Below are 10,614 nucleotides of genomic sequence, written 5' to 3'. Positions count from 1 at the left end.
CATGAAAATGGACTAATACAACCTCCATCTCTACAAAAATTTAAAAATTAGCCAGGCATGGTAGTGCATGCCTGTAGTTCCAGCTACTCAGGAGGTTTAGGCCAGAGGATTACTTGAGCCCAGTTCAAGGCTGCAGTGAGCTATGATCATACCACTGTACTCTAGCCTGGGCAATGGTGCAAGACCCTGTTTCAAAATAAATTAAGTACATAAATAAAAGCTTAAATATGAAAAAGAAAATCAGAGGGAAAGATCTTTTTTCTTTTTCTTTTCTTTTTTTTCTTTTTCTTTCCTTATTTTGTTTGAGATGGACCCAGGCTAGTGGTATGATCATGGCTCACTGCAGCCATGACCTCCAGGGCCCAAGTGATCCTCCTGAGGAGCTGGGACTACAGATGCCACCACGCTAGGCTAATTTTTGTGCTTTTCTTTCCTTTTTTTTTTTTTTTGAGATGGAGTTTCGCTCTTGTTTCCCAGGCTGTATTCCAACAGTGCAATCTCGGCTCACTGCGACCTCTGCCTCCTGGGTTCAAGCAATTCTCCTGCCTCAGCCTCCCAAGTAGCTGGGATTACAGGCATGGGCCACCACACCTGGCTAATTTTTTTGTGTTTAGTAGAGATGGGGTTTCACCATGTTGGTCAGGCTGGTCTCAAACTCTTGACCTCAGGTGATCTGCCTGCCTCGGCCTCCCAAAGTGCTGGGATTACAAGTGTGAGCCACTGTGCCCAGCCAATGTTTGTACTTTTGTAGAGACGGGATCTCACTACTTTTCTTTTCTTTCTTTTTTTTTTTTTTTTTTTGAGATGGAGTTTTGCTCTTGTTGCCCAGGCTGGAGTGCAATGGCGCAATCTTGGCTCACCGCAACCTCTGCCTCCCAGGTTCAAGCGATTCTCCTGTCTCAGGCTTCCAGGTAGCTGGGATTACAGATGTGTGCCACCACGCCTGGCTAATTTTTGTATTTTCAGTAGACAGGGTTTCATGATTTTGGTCAGGCTGGTCTCCAACTCCCGACATCAGGTGATCCACCCGCTTCGGCCTCCCGAAGTGCTGGGATTACAGGTGTGAGCCACCACACCCAGCGGGTCTCACTACTTTTCCGAGGCTGGTTTCAAACTCCTGGGCTCACACCATCCTTCTGCCTCAGTCTCCCAAAGGGCCGGAACCATAGGCATGAGCCACTGTGCCCGCCTTCTTTTTTTGTTATTACAGTTTGGTTTGAACTACATCCTGAAAAGGGGGAAAGTATGGGGGGAAGTGGAAAAAGAAACTGTAGACCCACCATATTCTATAATCAATGGCTGTTAGTGTATGTACTACATGCTTATGATCTTTTTTCTCACCAAGATTATAAACGTCCCTAGAGCACAGATTACCTCCTTTTGGTATCCTGTAGTATCTAACACAATGTGCTTTAGAAAGTAGATGTTTAAAACATATTTGTTGATGATAATACCCAGTGCTATATACAGATGGTTTTGCATCAACCTGGCCATGCTATCTCATTCATACCTCATGTGCTAGATAACTTGTCTTTTCCTGATGGGTTCCTAGAGTACGGGGCAGCAGAAAGCCAGCTAGAGTTTGTCAACCACACAAACAAGACTTGGCAAGGCCATGGCCTGACTGATTCAGCCAGTAAAGATACATTGAGCCACTTTTAGATTCAGGTAGTTTATTACTTAAATACAGTGCATAAGGAAAAATGCACAATGGTGATAGATGCTTGTGATCCTTGTCTCATATATCAAAAACGACAATACAGTTGACTCTGTATCTGTGTGTTCTACATCTGGGATTCAACCTACCTCGGGTCAAAAGTATTTAGAAAAAAACTGAAATAAAAAAATAATAGGCCAGGCATTGTGGCTCTCACCTGTAATCCCAGCACTTTGGGATGCCGGGGCAAGTGGATCACATGAGGTCAGGAGTTCAAGACCAGCCTGGCCAACATGGTGAAACACTGTCTCTACTAAAAATACAAAAATTAGCCAGGCGTGGTGGCAGACGCCTGTAATTCCAGCTACTCGGGAGGCTGAGGCAGAAGAATTGCTTGAACCCAGGAGATGGAGGTTGCAGTGAGCCAAGGTTGCACCACTGCACTCCAGCCTGGGCGACAGAGCGAAACTTCCTCTCAATTAAAAAAAAAAAAAAAAAAAAAAAAAGTCAGCTGGGCGCAGTGGCTCACAGCTGTAATCCCAGCATTTTGGGAAGCTGAGGTGGGTAGATCGCTTGAGGTCAGGAGTTTGAGACCAGCTTGGCCAATGTGGCGAAACCCCATCTCTACTAAAAATACAAAAATTAGCTGGGCATGGTGACGGGTGCCTGTAACCCCAGCTACTTGGAGACTGAGGTGGGAGAATTGCTTCAACCCAGGAGGCAGAGGTTGCAGTAAGCTGAACTGAGATCGCACCACTGCACTCCAAAGCCTGGGTGACACAGTGAGACTGTCACCAAAGAAAAAAAAAGTATATATGAGAGGAGGATGTGTATAGGTTACATGCAAATACTATGCCATTTGATATCAGGGACTTGAGTACCACTAATTTTAATATCTGTCATGAATCCCGGAACCAATCCCCTGCAGATACCAAGGGACAACTGTACTGAAACAAAAGGGGCCAAATGACTGCAACGTGAATTGCGAGCTGTCCTGTTGAACAGGAGCCAATTCTAGACTGCAACTAAATGATTTTGTATTCAGCAGTGCTATTCTGAGGGAGTGGAGAGAAAGCCCCACACCTTATCAGAAACTGTGAGGAGAGGAGAAGCTGTCTCCTGACTGCCTCCCCGAGGAGGTTGCCTCCAGGTCCCTATCAGCCTCCTATTCTCTCCTATTCTAGGAACATCACACAGCATTCTGCTAAGACTCAGAGATCCTTGGATTCAAGCCTATGCCTATGGTACACGCAAGGTGGCCAGCGTTCCATGGTGAAGATGTTCCTCTACAGCTCCGAGGTGGGCGGATCACGAGGTGAGGAGATCGAGACCATCCTGGCTAACACAGTGAAACTCCATCTCTACTAAAAAAAAAAAAAAAAAAAAAATTAGCCAGGCATGTTGGTGGGTGCCTGCAGTCCCAGCTACTCGGGAGGCTGAGGCAGGAGAATGGCATGAACCTGGGAGGCGGAGCTTGCAGTGAGCCGAGATGGTGCCACTGCACTTCAGCCTGGGTGACAGAGCAAGACTCTGTCTCAAAAATAAATAAATAAATAAATAAATAAATAAATAAATAAAAATAAAGAAATCTGAATTCCAATCTAGTCAAATCTATAATTATCCATGTGATATAAGCAAGTATTTTATCTGTCCATGGCTCTTTTTTTAAATGCATGAAATTATATATTTTTAATTGTTTGCTTTTGGGGGGAGGGGGCTCTATCTCTTCTTGTTAGGCTATAAACTGCATGAAAACAGGGCTTTATCTACTTTGTTCACTATTGTGGCCTCACTGCTTAAAATAGTGACAGGTACAAGGCAGAGATTCAGCAAACACTTGTTGAATTAATGAAATGAAGTGCAAGATATTTCTCTGTATTTTGTGTGTGCGTGTGCATTTAAAGCTTTTAAAATCTGCTGTCAGGTCATTTGGATAAAATTAATAGAAGAGACCCAGGGAAAATGACTTTGCCTTTTTTTTTTTTTTTTTAAAGGGAACTCAACTTTAAAAAACCTGAGGGAAGGCTCATTTAACCTTAGAGTGAATAATTATACACTGTGGAGTGGAGCATAGTGCCCAAATGGATTTTTTATTAGTGCTATTATAATAAATCCCAATGACATATGACTCTGACACATGGTTCTTTGTAATAATAGAAAATAGGGGAGACCCCACTTTTGCACTGTTTTGTTGTACACCTGCTACTTTCCTGGATATCTTTCTGAGTTCCCTTTTTCTCAGCCAATATACAGTGTAGACCAGGAAAGAAATTGCAGGTCAAGGGACCTGCCTCTGGTTCTGATTATAACAAGTCATTCATTTCTTTCCCCTAGGAAACTAGGGTTTCTTCATTTTATGTGTTAAAGTGCATACTTTTTTTTTTTTTTTTTTTTTTGAGACAAAGTCTCACTCTGTCACCCAGGCTGGAGTGCAGTGGCGTGATCTCAGCTCACTGCAACTTCTGCCTCCTGGGTTCAAGCAATTCTCCTTTCCCCAGCCTCCTGAGTAGTAGCTGGGATTGCAGGTGCCCGCCACCATGTCAAACTAAGTTTTGAATTTTTTGCAGAGATGTGGTTTCCCCATGTTGGCCAGGCTGGTCTCGAACTCCTGACCTCACGTGATCCACCTGCCTCGGCCTCCCAAAGTGTGGGATTACAGGAGTGAGACTCCACGCCCAGCCGGTTTTCTTTAATTGCAATTAAGTGAAATGTATTATATTCCTTTTAGAGGTAAAGAAATTATGGCTCAACTAGATTGAGTGACCTGCTAAAAGATCACTAGCTAATATTAGAGCCAAGTTTCGGACTCCAGGTTCAGATTTCTTTCCACCACAACAATGAGGCGCTTAGATCTCCAAGGCCCTAGTCCCTTTCCTCTTAATATCATCTCGTTGAAAGGGCAGGGATTTACCCCGGTTTGCTCCCAGCGTCTAAGGCTCTCTCTGCCTGGCACATGGACAGGAATGTTGTCTATTTTGAGCATGCACTCAATATATATTTATTGACTACAGATGCGCCACAATCTGCCCTGTGACTTTCAGCAAGTAGCTGTTCCTTTCTGGATTTCATCTCTATCCCCTGCTCGGCCCAGCCTCCACCCCGCGCCTCCTTGGCTCCTCCAGCCACTAGACTGCGCTGTGGTGTTGGACCCCACCCAGCAGACAGCGGCGCCCTTCTTGGCCCGGCTGCGCCTTCGCCAGTCGGAGAGCGGATGGCGAAGAACCGGAAGTGCTAAAGTCTCTGAGGCCAAGGCCGCTGCTGCTGCCGCCGCTGCTTGTGAGTGCCGCGTTCGCCGCCTGTGTTGTCACCGGCGCCGCCGCTGAGGAAGCCACTGCAACCAGGACTGGAGTGGAGGCGCCGCAGCATGAAGCGGCGCAGGCCCGCTCCATAGCGCACGTCGGGACGGTCCGGGCGGGGCCGGGGGGGAAGGTGCAGTATCCGCCCCCCTCTCCTTCCCCTGCGTCGGCGAGGCTTGAGCGACGGCTCACCAGGCCCTCTCCCCCTCACGGAGGGACTGCTTGGCGCGTTCTCAGGGTCAGCGCGCTTTGCGGTTTACCCGACGCGCCGCCCTGTCCAGGGCAGAGCCGGTGGTGGCCCCCCCCCCCCCCCACTTGCCGGAAGAGGAAGCCGAGGCTCTGAGATTCCGAGTCAACCACCGTTCACTGGGCGCCCCCTGAGCTCTGGGCGCTGGCCTCTTGACTTCCACGTCCGTTATCTTAATTGAGTCTCGCTGGGGTTGGGAGGCCGGGTGTTGTCGGCGCTTACAGATAAGGAAACGGAAGCCCACAAAGGCCAAGGGGTTTTTCTTAAGTCCGACTTGGCAGATGGGCTCTGGACTCAGATTTTCTGGTTTCCCAGCTGGTGGTCATTTTTTCTCACCTGCCTCATGCTAGATCGATTCCCTCCCCGCTCACTGCCCCCTCCCATTCTGTTCCACCCACTTGCAACAGGACACTTTCCTGCCACACCTCTCTTCTCACACATTTTCTTCCTAAGACTTGGCATCCCTCCCATTTTCCTTCTCATATTCTCTGCTATGCTTCTCCTCTTCTTCCCCAGTCATAGTTTTTCAAGATCTTTGCTCTCTCTGTGCTAATGAACCTCTCAACTAGGTGTGGACCCCCAAAGAGAGATTAGCTAGGCTTCAGTGAGGCTTTACGTGTTTAAGTGGACGGCTGTTTGGCCCTCGAGTTAAAAATTAAGGAATTTCACTTCAGTGGATCCAAACTCAAGAGCCCTAAAGCTATTTTCTGAGTCAGCATGCTCTATTTCTGAGTGACGGACTTAGTGCTATGGTGTGTCTTGACATTTTAGTCCATTGTTGCTGTGCTGGCATAACCTTGCTGTTTTTCCTACACTTGCCACTTAGCTTTTCCCACCCCATCCCTTCATCACATCCTTGGGCTGTGGGAGCCCAAAATTAAAACTGATAGAGTAACAGATGTAATAGCAGACCTTCCTTTTTTTTTTTTTTTTTTTCCTAAGCCAGAATTTCAACAAGTTTAATGCTGCTTTTTCCAGAAAAGTTACCTATTTAAATTATTCTCAGAGTAATGCAGCAAGAAAAAAAGCAAAAATGGAATGCACTTAAGATGAATGGAAAATTATCTCGTGAAATATCTTAAGTTATTAAATTCAAGTTAATTCCTTTTCTGCAAAAATGGCCTGTAACTCTTATTGGCTATCCTCCTGAGTTGATTCTCCCTCCAACCAGCTTGATATGACATTATTATGTAAAACAGGAACAGGAATAGGCACATAAAAATAAATTTTATTAATCATCTGCCGTTTTTGATGATTTGCAATAGTCACTGAGTAACTTCACATCTGTATGCCTTTTGTAACTTTTTAAAAAGCCTTTCCATGATTTTCCTTTTAATGTGTGTCTGGACACCAAGATTTACTATGTTAGGATATTTTTACTATATTGGGCTACACATCTCTGAAATAAAATAATTCTTGGATTTTGATAACATAAAATGCAGATACAAAATAATCTAGGCATTATATATTGTCCCAAAAAGTGGTATTTCGGTATCAGTTTTAACTTGTTTTGGAGCTTCTCTTTTTGACCACATATGGTCCATCTTAATGATCAGAGTCTTATTATCTTATTTCATTATCCTGGTGAGCAGGCTTGGATGGTGAGAAAAGGAAAGATTCCTGTGAGAAGAGCAGGATGAGCAGAAGGAGTCTATGCTTGAAGTTGAGTCACTTGAAAAAGATCTCTTTGAGTGTGGAAGAGATCTGAGCAAATGAAAATAAAATCAGGTAGGCACCAGGGAAACTACTTAAGTGATGAGGTAGGTGGGACAGTGAGATATATGCACTGTGCTGAGAAGGTACACTGACCCTATTTTCCTGTTTTTGACATTAGAAAATTCAGATCACCTACTTTGAGAATGTATTTGTATATACTCTGGAACTAAGTCATTTACCAAACGTCTGCACAGATTACCAATATTATATAATATCAGATAGATTTTAGAAATGCAGGATGTACATTTGCTGTGAACATACAGAATAGCAGACTGTCATTTGGACTGTACAGTGTTTGTACATGTACACACACGTATGCATGTATATGCATCGAGTGTCCAGGGCTTAGTACAATTCAGGAATACCAGATAATTAAATGTAAGCTAATGTACCTTTTACATAGAAAAGATGTGACGCGAATGATAAGAAGCTGGGCATGGCCAGGCTTGGTGACTCACGCCTATAATCCTGCACTTTGGGCCAAGGCAGGAAGATTGCTTGAGGCCAGGAGTTCAAGACCAGCCTGGACAACATAGTGAGACCCCTATCTCTACAAAAAGTTTTAAAAAATTAGCCAGGCATGGTGATGCATTCCTCTGGTCTTAGCTACTCAGGAGGCTGAGGCGTGAGGATCCTCTGACTCCAGGAGTTCAAGGTTGTACCACTGCACTGCAGCTTGGGCAACAGTGAGACTTGTCTAAAAAAAATAAACTGGACAGTAAGGCTTCGGAGGAGGTCTTTCTGTTGAGCTTCCCTGTTCTGTTCACCAGCCCTATTCTTGCAAGCACTGGTTTGGAGATGAACTTCCAAACATAACACAAGAGAAGTTGAGAAAAATGAGCCCAATTTGTATAGTTTCTTTTCTCATTTGTCCCTCAGTCCATTAGATATAAAACTGGGTCCACTGGCCGGGCACAGTGGCTCACGCCTGTAATCCCAGCCCTTTCGGAGGCCATGGTGGGTGGATCATGAGGTCAGGAGTTCAAAACCAGCCTGGTGAAGATGGTGAAACCCTGTCTCTACTAAAAAATAGAAAAATTAGCTGGGCGTGGTGGCGGGTGCCTGTAATCCCAACTATTGTGGAGACTGAGGCAGGAGAGTTGCTTGAACCCAGGAGGCGGAGTTGCAGTGAGCTGAGATTGTGCCACTGCCCTCTAGCCTGGGTGACAGAGCAAGACTGCCTCAAAAAAAAAAAAAGAAAAAAGAAAAAACTGGGTCCATTAACATTTGGTAGAAAGTAGGCCTCCACTAGCTAGCTTGTAGTAGGGCAAGTAAACAACATATGATAGAATATAACCACCACAGTCTTATAGTGTCAGTAAATATCAGTGTGCTGGATACTCATTGAGCTAAATGACTTTAATTCCCTGCCAAGCTGCTTTGGATTTTAGTCATTGAAAGTGAATGCTCACTTGTTACAATATTACAGGCATACCTGATGTAACTGTCTAATAGGTTTTCTGGCCACTTCATTACTGTTATATTGAAAATGGTAACATAGGTAACTGCAGCATGAAAAAAGACAAAATAAGCTGCACACACAGGTCATTCAGTTATTTGGCATGCCACTAATGTGTGCTTAATGGACTAATTCACAATCCATACCTGCTAATAACTTTTAGTCTGTGATAGTTACTATGATTGATGTTAACCTTCAAATTTGGGCTTTAAGAAAGATATATTAAATGTACAGCCTTGTATTTATTATTGTAGAAGTAGTTAATATGTTAAGTTTGGTTACATAAATGCAATTTAGTTTATCTCCCAAGTCCACATGTCTTTGACATTTATTAGTTCAAAAAGAGCAGATTGCCCAGAATTTTTATGTTCTTTCTTTTTGGCAATGTCATGAATAATATATGTTAGAATACCCACTGGTTTATGATAACACTTTTTGTTATTTGATACTTCGCTCATGTTAAATGTTGGAAAAGATAAAGGAGAAATGCAACTTCTGGATTTGTGAAATGAGAATAAACATTATTAGCAGATGAAATATTAACAAACACTAGGGGTTGAACTGGTAAACCTCAGTTTCTCAGTTTATGCTTTTATCAAAATACTGTTGGTACAAATATTAAATGCTTTCTGTATCAACAACTTCAGCTAATTAAAGCCACTTTAAGATAGTATCTTTTTTTTCTGCCATTTAATCAGTATATGTTGTATGATTGGTAAGAATAGTCATATGTTTCCTTAAAATATAGAGTCACCAGGCTGAGCGCGGTGGCTCATGCCTGTAATCCCAGCACTTTGGGAGGCTGAGGTGGGCGGATCACGAGGTCAGGAGATTGAGACCATCCTGGCTAACACAGTGAAATCCCATCTCTACTAAAAATACAAAAAAGCGGCCGAGCGTGGTGGCAGGCGCCTGTAGTCCCAGCTACTCGGGAGGCTGAGGCAGGAGAATGGCATGAACCTGGGAGTTGGAGCTTGCAATGAGCCAAGATGGTCCCACTGTACTCCAGTCTGGATAAGAGAGCAAGACAGCGTCTCAAAAAAAAAAATAGAGCCACCACAAATGAAGATGATAGTGATGTATAGGCAAGAGCAGAAGACTCAAAGATGTACCAGCCAGTCAAGTGTTTTGTTTGGCTTTCTGTTTAAAAGAAAACAATATATTATCTTGGAGAAGTATCCTAGGAAGGTTATTACATGCGTGTTATTTTTGACAGTTTTATTACCGTTCTCATTTGTTGTGGTTATTTCTGTTAGCTGAAAAAAATCCACACTTACCAAATGTGTTACTTTTTAAAATGCAAAACACTTAGTTTCCTTGGCAGAGTTAGCTTCGCTATTGACATGCTCTTGGGCGGAGCATAGCAGCCAACTGGCAAATGGCCTGTTTCCTTCCAGTGTGGGAAAGAAAAGGGAGTTTTGGCAAGAAACACCTAAGGAGAGCCTTTTATAAAAGTTACCAAAGGCACTGCGAAGTAGACCTGACCTCAATTTTTTTTTAAATTTCATTTTTAAACTGAACACGGAAGGGAGAGCTATTGCTTTTCTTACTAGGTTTCATTGCAGCTGTGCTAAAAAGCATTTTTTTCTTGCCCTCCCCACTCCCCCCGCTTTTTTTTTTTTGAACCTATCAGAGAATCATTCTGATAATAGAAGACAGACCTGTGAACAGCTTCATGTGCCTTGTTTTTCTAGGAAAATGCAACATGGCAGCAGCAATGGAAACAGAACAGCTGGGTGTTGAGATATTTGAAACTGCAGACTGTGAGGAGAATATTGAATCACAGGATCGGCCTAAATTGGAGCCATTTTATGTTGAGCGGTATTCCTGGAGTCAGCTTAAAAAGCTGCTTGCTGATACCAGAAAATATCATGGCTACATGATGGCTAAAGCACCACATGATTTCATGTTTGTGAAGAGGAATGATCCAGATGGGCCTCATTCAGACAGAATCTATTACCTTGGTGAGTACAAAGTCATAGTTTCTGAGAGAAAATGATCTCTTAAGTCAAACTTAACTCTAGATATAATTGACACTCAAAGTTTGATGAATAAATAAATTAGCGACTTTTGGTTCCATTAAAGGAAAAAACCTTTTAATTTGAAGAATTCGATTTTGTTGTATTGCATTAACTTTATTTTTACTTGTAGGTAACAAACCATGAATTGATCATGATCATTTTTTAAAATCAAAGATGCCAGAAATTGCTTCTTCCTAAAGCTAGCTTGAAATGCCTTT

The 10,614-nt window shown here is 43.3% G+C and overlaps 1 protein-coding gene across 6 annotated transcripts in view; it reads left to right on the top strand.

The window, feature by feature from the left end:
* The first annotated feature begins 4,827 nt into the window (after positions 1-4,827).
* Positions 4,828-10,614, top strand: part of DPP8 (dipeptidyl peptidase 8) — a 75,262-nt gene continuing 69,475 nt past the window's right edge. For 2 of the 6 annotated variants that reach the window (XM_073012242.1, XM_073012243.1), the window contains exons 1-3: positions 4,863-5,086; positions 6,793-6,928; positions 10,070-10,339. In XM_073012242.1, coding sequence (XP_072868343.1) covers positions 6,913-6,928; positions 10,070-10,339 — 286 coding nt within the window. In that variant the 5' untranslated portion in view covers positions 4,863-5,086; positions 6,793-6,912. Of the gene's footprint in view, positions 5,087-6,792; positions 6,929-10,069; positions 10,340-10,614 lie in introns of those variants that run through there. The other 4 variants (XM_008016230.3, XM_008016226.3, XM_008016229.3 and 1 more) reach the window with 3 other exon arrangements.

This window comes from Chlorocebus sabaeus, chromosome 26 (assembly GCF_047675955.1).
Source record: "Chlorocebus sabaeus isolate Y175 chromosome 26, mChlSab1.0.hap1, whole genome shotgun sequence".
In the NCBI taxonomy this organism is placed as follows: Eukaryota; Metazoa; Chordata; class Mammalia; order Primates; family Cercopithecidae; genus Chlorocebus; species Chlorocebus sabaeus.
Note: the sequence above shows the minus strand (reverse complement) of the source record. Positions and strands in the feature narration are given on the sequence as shown.